Source organism: Gossypium hirsutum, chromosome A02, assembly GCF_007990345.1.
Source record: "Gossypium hirsutum isolate 1008001.06 chromosome A02, Gossypium_hirsutum_v2.1, whole genome shotgun sequence".
In the NCBI taxonomy this organism is placed as follows: Eukaryota; Viridiplantae; Streptophyta; class Magnoliopsida; order Malvales; family Malvaceae; genus Gossypium; species Gossypium hirsutum.
The window spans coordinates 10,657,011-10,665,435 of record NC_053425.1 but is presented as its reverse complement, the minus strand read 5'-3'; the positions used below and the strand labels follow the sequence as shown (position 1 = coordinate 10,665,435).

The 8,425-nt window shown below is 35.7% G+C and overlaps 1 protein-coding gene across 1 annotated transcript; it reads right to left on the bottom strand.

Moving 5' to 3' along the window:
• Window positions 1–528: 528 nt before the first annotated feature.
• Window positions 529–4,813, bottom strand: LOC107951612 (uncharacterized). The gene is made up of 3 exons (XM_016886713.2): window positions 4,320–4,813; window positions 2,476–2,556; window positions 529–1,304 (listed from the first exon to the last, which is right to left on the bottom strand). The coding sequence occupies exons 1-3, from the start codon at window positions 4,476–4,478 to the stop codon at window positions 900–902; spliced, it is 645 nt and encodes a 214-aa protein (XP_016742202.1). The 5' UTR covers window positions 4,479–4,813; the 3' UTR covers window positions 529–899.
• Window positions 4,814–8,425: the final 3,612 nt, after the last annotated feature.

Genomic DNA, 8,425 nt, shown 5'->3' with positions numbered 1-8,425 from the left:
TTTTTTTTCGGTTCGATTAATAAACAAGCCTCAAAATCTTACATATTCATTTATTTAACTTAATAAACAATATTTACGTTCAAAAATCGAATTGTTCTACATTTTACTCATTTACAGCCCTAACGAGTAAAGTGCAATTTTATTATATATTAACTTAAATTTTCATTATTCATAAATGAATTAAATTGCATGCCCTACTAACCCTTTAAAATTCCAGATTTATTCAAACTCCTGTTGGATGTGATCCTATCCCTTAAGAAAGAGGGTTCACATTGCTTGGTGAAAGGATTATGGACCCCATCTGCCATAGCCTGCCTAAACGCAAATGGTGCCGACATGACGCTGTTAAGGTATAGACAACAGCCTCAATGATTAGCCATCACCAACTTTCTTTCCCCTTTTGTATCTTGCTTTTTTTTGCTAAATATGTCAGTTGAGAAACTGTAATAAGTAAACTGCTATCAATGATCAGATCTTAATAAATCTTAATAAGAAAAGCTTAAAAGGTAACCCAAAATTTGAGAGATATTTAACAAAGCAGTTTTTGTTCTTTTTTTTCTTTTCTTCTCTTTTTTTGTTCTAAAAGTAGCTGCATTGATTGAACAAAATGCTTTACATATGAAACTTAAGACCTCCAAGCAAATACGTGCCAAAGCACATAGAACTGATAAATTCATACCAATGGGTGCTATGCAGCACATAAACACACTAGACTATTCTTCTTCAATCACCAGTGCCATTGAGTTTTTTTTTTTTTTTTATGCACTAGCCATCTTTATGTTGAGCTTTTCTTCACTTTGGTAGCAGCAGCAACAAACAAAATGGTAATGCAATCACAATAGCCTCCTTTACGACCTTTTTAATTGTTCGGAGTTCACAATGGAGCTACCATTGCATTCTCAGTAAGTAGATTCATGTGATGGGCTATCCGCATGCATGTCCATTGAGGAATCATTGGAGCTGAAAGGGTTAGAGTCCCGAGTCGGGGGCTGGAGAAAGTTGGATTCATTGTTCCTGTCTCCATTTTCTGAAGGCAAACCATTCGTACTGTAGCCTTCTTGAGCAATGTGATAATGCTGAAGACTCTGAAGAATGGGGCTTGATAAAGCGTTTGAGAAAATAGAATTCTTCGGCTGCTGATCAGAGTAATCAGGGCGAGTTCCCTGCACAGCAGTTTGGCCAGATGAGCCTGAAGAGACCATGAAACTGGTATTCATGAACTGCATTGTTGGCTGGGATTGGTGCTGTTGGCTTGGTGCTCTAGGTGACATTGATGGCTCCTCACCACAGTAGTCTATCTCATTCTGCAAGGAGATCATAAAAATATTCAGATTTTCTGAATATAATAAAGATAATCAGATACAACAAATAGAAGGGATCGGAAAACACAAAATCCTAAGGAATTCCGAAGGAATCACAAGAAGGTTCCCTCAAGTAAGAAGGGAAAATCTAGCCTAGCCATCTTTCATCTTTGTAATAAGCATGCTAGCACCTGCACACATCTTTAGGGGCCAAAACTAGAAGAATATAATAAAACTAATTCCCAATTTTCCAATTCCAAAAGCAAACAGTACTTTTCACCATTTTGGTAATAATGTCCTTCAAATTGTGCTATAGTTGACCTCCAGCTCATAGTGTAAACACGTAACTACTGAAGATCAGCAAAATAACTCCTCTTATAAGTCTTTCAGATGCAAAATTTGAGAATTAAACAGAACATATTTGAAATAAGAGATATAATTCTCAAACAAATTGTAGGCTTCTAACATATTAGTAAACCTACATTGCTCCGACTCTTTATTTTCCTTTAAACACTCATGTCTGAGACCGGCATTCAATACAAATCTAGACACAGGTATGGGGATATGACCCTCTGGTACACAAGAAAGAAGGAAGAGACATGACAGTCAAATTGAAAATGACAGCAAAGGACAAAGGATATGTCATACAATTTCAAAAAGGCAATTAAGGAAAAGTGATATTCATCCAACCTTAATAGTGAGCCTGGAGACAATATTTCAATGAGCTACATTAAATATAAAATGGCATAAGGCCTATCTTTATGCGCCCACATGCATTAAGGTATTCATAACAGAATTCCAGAATGAACACATTCCAAGAGTGAAAGGCAGATACAGGAGAAAACAAACAATTTCAAACAGGCTATATCAGGTTCAAGTTCAAACCATTTCAGGACTGGGTTGTATCTTGGGTTTGAGGAACATTGTTATTAAATATATTTTTTTTATTAAGTTTGAGCTATTATGAATTTAAATCAGGTCAATCTCAAGTTTGGATAATTGGGGTTCAGGTTGCTTCATGTTTGGATTCTTTTAGGTTTAGGGTGTTTGGCTTTTATGATAATTTAGATATGCAAGAGTCTGGATCTGGATTTTTTTCCAGGCAAGTTTATGCATTCAGATTCATTTTCTGCCTCAACTGCGAATGATAAAACAGTAAAAAAGAACAACAAACCTGAAGGTAATTGAGGATATCCATTGTTGTTACCCTTGATCCTCCCTCTTGTTGTCTCCAAATCCACTGATAAAGTTTTTCCTGAAAGCAAGTTGAAATGTCCTATTAGCTTAACTTCTAACTCGCAACTAGAAGCACTTCACAGATGATTGGATAAGCAAGATCCCAAATAAAGGCTGAAATTTTATAATTTCATAGATTTTACACTCAATATTGTGTGAAAATATACATAGACCTTTGCTCTTAACAAAGGAAACATGCAGAATTTACAAGACATCCAGAGTCCTCTTTAGAAATTAAACTTCCAAGTTGAATATAATAACTGTAAACCATGTCTGAGCACATTTGAGAGAGCTGACTCTATCAACGATTTATAATCTGCCGTCAAACTGCCAATACACCCTTCCCTTTTTTAGTTACTATTTTTTAACACTAAAAGAAATTAACATCAAAACTCTGGAAGGCTTCTAAATAAAATGGTTGCATGATTATGGTTAACAAGTTTCCATTCAAGCTTTAAACAACATACATTTAAGCAAACAATACCAATGGTTTCGTTAGCTACACTTTTAAGAAGCCTAAGGAAGTGAAGACTGAAATCTTAACCTAAAAGATGAAAGAAAAACTTCAGTATTTCAATTTCCACACTCCTCCAATTTAACAAATAAGGCAATGCAATAAGAACGCACTGAGCCTAAGAAGGGAAAAGGAAGTTCTTTTGTTGATTTGAAAACCTTTTTTATTATGCATCAATGCCCACCAAAAGATTAGCTCAACTCAACCTCACCATGAGTTTAAACACCATGAAGCAACTGGTTCCACTCTTAGAAATAAGTATAACACAACAACAAATCGACATACTAACCACAACCTTTTTTTTTTTTTTGGTTAATTACAGTTACGTTTCTAAACAAAATTAAGATGCACCACACTGCCTTCAAGCTAAATCACACAAACATACAAATGCAATAATCCGGCTTTTCTAAAGCATGTCTGAACACATTTGAGTGAGGCGACTCCATCAAAGATTAATAATCTTCCGTCAAACTGCCAATACGCCCCTCCCATTTTTTACCCCATTTAATAACACTAAAAAGAGGTAACATCACAACTCTGGAAAGGGTTCTAGAAAAGCTGGATTGATGACTCTGGCTAACAAGTTTTCATTCAAGCTTTAAACAGTATATACTTAAGCAAGCAATATCAATGGTCTTATTAACTTCAGTACTTCAATTTCCAAACTCCTCAGTTTTCACAAATAAGGCAATGCAATAAGAGAGTATTGAACCTAAGAAGGAAAAGGGAAATTCTTTTGTAGACTCGAAAACCATTATTATAAATGTATCAATGCTCACCAAAAGATTAGCTCAACTCGAACCTCACCAAGAGTTTAAACTTACCACACCAACCGGTTCCACTCTTAGAAATAAGTAGAAGATGACAAAAAAAATCAACATATTAACCACAACTTTTTTTTTTGTTAATTACAATTATCATTTAGGTTTTTGAACAAAATTAAAATGCACCAAGTTGCCTTCAAGCTAGAGCACACAAACAAAAAAATGCAATATACCCAGAAACACAAGCAGAACAAAAGCTAATCATATTAACGCAAAACCAGCAAATCCCTAACCGTATCCACATAAAAAATACGTTCTTTTTTTGCAATAATTATTAAATATAAATATATAAATATATATATAGCAGGCTAGATTGATCAAAATCATAACTTTAAACTACCTAAGTAAAACACAAAATCATGATTCAAAAATCGGATACAAAAACCCATCAATATAATATTGCATACGAATAAAGACACAAAATTTTAACGAAAGAGAGAGTACAAGGCTATGGCCTTTTCCGGCTTGAAAGGAGAGTTTCTGCTGGTTCATAGCCTGAGTATAAAGTTGAGACAAAGAGTTAGCAGCGCTGCAAAACGAAGCATACATAGTCCGATCCACCTCATCAAGGCTCGTCGCTATTGACTTCCTTTTCTTCCCCATATTCCTCGATTGGGTTCTGATCGAAAAAGCTTTTAGAAGCTTTTCACGATTGATGAAAAAAGAGAGAATTTTTCCCTTTTTTCTTTCTTTTTTAAATATTTTTTTTCTGGTTATTTTGTATAAGAGAGAAAGGTTGGTTCGTTTTTGGTAACTTTAGTTTGAAGACAAAGAGAGGCTGGAGGGACAGTTTAAACAGTGCGGTTGAACCGCGTAACATAAATGGATACAGCTTTTAATTGACGTTTGGATTTTGAATAATAAAATAAGCACTTTAAAAAGGAGATTCAATGTTTTGGTAATTAGTTCACACCGTCCATATTCCAACGTTTGTACGTGCTTCTTAAATAATCCATATACCTTTATTTTTATTTTAATATTATAACCTTGTTGATGGCTTAATTGAACAAGGTGGAGAATGGACATAATGATGGGGATATGTAATGCATCTCGTTTAGTACAAGGCAAAGGTTCGTTAGATAAGGTGATTGGAGATGGTAGAAGATAAGCGCTTATTGAAGCTGAAATGAGAACAGGTGAGAGAGAGAATGGTTCACCTCCTATCAATCTTTCAAGTGTTGGTCCATGGTCACACTTTTGACTATCATATCATCCATATAGACCTACATATGTCTTTTAATTTGCTTCTTAAAAACATTATTTACCAATTTTTGATAAGTGGCCCTTGTTTTTTTTAGGCCAAAAGATATTATCTTGTAATAGAATAGGTCATCTTTTATAATAATATAGGTTTTCTCTTGATCATTGGAATTTATTTGGATCTGATTGTACTCTGAAAATACATCCATGAAGCTCATGCACCTATGACTAGCGGTTGAATAAACTAACTTATTGATAGACAGTAGGGGAAAGTTATCATTGGGGTATGCTTTGTTGAGGTTGGTGAAGTCCATGCATATTCACCAATTCCTATTGGGTTTATTAACCATCACTACATTTGACACTTAATCTAAATAGACTACATTTCAGATAAAATAGTGGATAGGAGCTTGGTTACTTTAGTTTTGGCCCATTGGATTTTCTTATTCAAAAATTCTCTTTTCTTCTGTTTAATCGATTTTTCCAAGCTGTAACATTCAATGAATGGACAATTACTAAAGGGTCGATGCCTAGCATGTCTATGATGGTCCATATGAAGATATCCACGTTGTTTCTCAATAACCTTGTTAGAGCTATTCTTTCCAATTTGGGGAGACTTGCCACTATTTTGGTTATTTTATCCGCCTCACTCTCAAATAGGGAAAAGTTCTTTATTTTCTCTGTAGATTTTACTTTATATAAGCTCAACTCCAATCCTATGTATAGACTTTCCAACTTCAATGTGATTTTATTTAAGAAATTCACCTAATTGTCAATGTTTATTTGAAGAAGTCTTGTTGTGTCTTTCTTACTCCTCACTCTATTTTTCAATGGGTTCTCTTATTGTGTTAACTACAATGATAAGATGTGGCAATTTTTTTTTGTTGGTTGACCTCTATATGTCAGTTCCTTGAGGGGTTGGGCATTTAGTTGTTACACTAAAGGTAGCTAGAATTAACTTAGCTTTTCTTATTAGTGGCCTTCCAAATATGGCATTGTATGTGAAAGGTTGGTCCACAATTAACAATTCGATGTTAATTATGACTGTGTGCTCCCCATCACTCATAGTTACAAGTAAGATAATATAACACCCCTCACCCGTATCCGACGCTAGGATAGGGTTCGTGGTGCTACTCGACTCAAACTCAACCAACTGTATAAAACTGGGCCGTAAATTTTCAAACAATTTAAAAATTTCTCTTTTCACAAGCAATCTATCTCATATACGGGCTTACGAGGCCTAAAACATACATCCGGGGTGGTTCGAAACCCAACCGAGAACTCATGAAAAACTTAGAAAATCTCATGCATTAAAGCTCCACATGCCCGTGTGGGTATAGAATACACTACTGTGTGCTAGGGGCACGCCTATGTCTCGAACCTGTGTCTGAAAACCTGGGCATTCTGCCAAAACCACACGGCCCAAGCACACACCCGTGCCTTATAACCGTGTCTATTGCCCGTGTACCATTAGCGTGCATACTGACTTTATGACATAGCATGGGCACACGCCCGTGTAGTCTGCCCATGTACTAAAATGACTTTTAAGTTTTAAGTGCAGGGGACGAACGACCATAACACACACCTATGGGCGTGAGCCGTGTGTCATACACGGGTAAGACACACGCCCGTGTGTCTTACCCATGTGGACAAACTAGGCTATTTCCCAAGCCATTTTGTCACATACTTTGCACAACCTACACAAGATCATGTCAATATACAAATTTCATTACAAGGGACACCAATTCATCCATAGAAAGAACATTATATGCATTCATAAAAATGAATAATAGCCATTATTCCAAGCTTGAAACTAAGTGAAGGGGTTTTGACTTAAGCCAAAATACATGAATAATTCTCTTAATACAACATCCTAGTCTAGCCCTATACATGCCACCTTCAAAAAAATATAAATCAAACTATACCAAGTGCTGCGGCTGATAGTGTGATCTATATCTCTAACTCTATGGGACCTTTAAGCTAGTCTGGCGATACTGAAAGAAGAGGGAAAGAAAAGGAGGTAAGCATAAAGCTTAGTAAGTCGCATATAAATAAATATACAACAACAATCTCACAATTTGCCATCATGCTTATAGCTCAAAGGTAAACATAACTTAACTTACTCATTATCATCTACTCGAGTCTCATTTTCTAAATTAAGCTCATTACTCATGCTCATCATATAGGTACCTGTAACACTCATAACATGATCATCCTTTCTTTATCAAGATTGAACTACAACTTTCACCATTGAACCGTTTGGAATACTATTAGATATTCTATGAACCTTCAACATGGGATAAATTGTTGATGCCATGTCCCAGACATGGTCTTACACTAGCTCTCATATATGCATGCTGATTCATGTCCCAGACATGTCTTACACTTGCACAACTCTTAGCCGATGCGTGTCCCAGACATGTCTTACACTGGCTATCTCTGTCGAGGCCGATGCATGTCCCAGACATGTCTTACTTTGGCACTCATCTCTATGCCGATGCCATGTCCCAGGTATGGTCTTACACTGGCTCTCATAATGTAGCCGAAGCATGTCCTAGACATGTCTTACACTGGTGCACAAATCACCCAATGTCTTGGCACGAATATCCAGTTCATATCCTAAGGTTTCAACGGGATATTTCTACTATCTCAAATATTACAAGGCATTCTCAATTTATAACTTAATACAAGTATTAACAGTGTAGTTGTATTATTTACATACAACTTACCTCGGATTACAAAAAGTACTTGATTAGACGGCTTAATCGGATTACTTGGCTTTGCCCCGGTCTAGGCTCGGTTTTGGAAAATCTTGATCTATAATAACAATATGCATCCATTTAGTCACTAAACACAATTAGGCATTCATAAATTCACAATTTTGGTAAAATGACTATTTTGCCCCTAGGCCTTGGCAAAATGACCATTTTACCCCTATGCCCGAAAATCGATTTTTATCGAATTTCTTCATATTTTAAGCCTAGATATACTCTTTTTACTACTAGAGCAACCCCAAATTCTCACTATTTCACACACTAACTACCTATTTTGTAACTTATGCAAAATAGTCCCTTTAGGTGTTTTCATGCTAACACCTTTCATAAAAGTTGTTTATAACACAACTAGGACTCATATTCTTCCATAAAAACTCAGCATATATCACAAATACATCCATGGTAAAATCCTAAACTCTTGACTATTTTGTAAGGTATCACCCTCATTTGAAAGCTCATGCTTCAAGGGTCTCAAAAATGCAAAAATCATTAAGAGAAACTATCAAAATCACGTACTTAAGAGTGCTTCAAGTTGCTGAAATTTCAAGCTCTTAAACCCCAAATATTTTCTAATAT

What these genes read in the sequence shown, in the direction of transcription:
- LOC107951612 (XM_016886713.2), bottom strand. Translation starts at nt 4,478, where the DNA reads ATGGGGAAGAAAAGGAAGTCAATAGCGACGAGCCTTGATGAGGTGGAT. An exon ending in CCGGAAAAGGCCATAGCCTT is followed by an intron (nt 2,557 to 4,319) that starts GTACTCTCTCTT and finishes ACTTGCTTTCAG; the next exon opens with GAAAAACTTTATCAGTGGAT. An exon ending in ATATCCTCAATTACCTTCAG is followed by an intron (nt 1,305 to 2,475) that starts GTTTGTTGTTCT and finishes ATCTCCTTGCAG; the next exon opens with AATGAGATAGACTACTGTGG.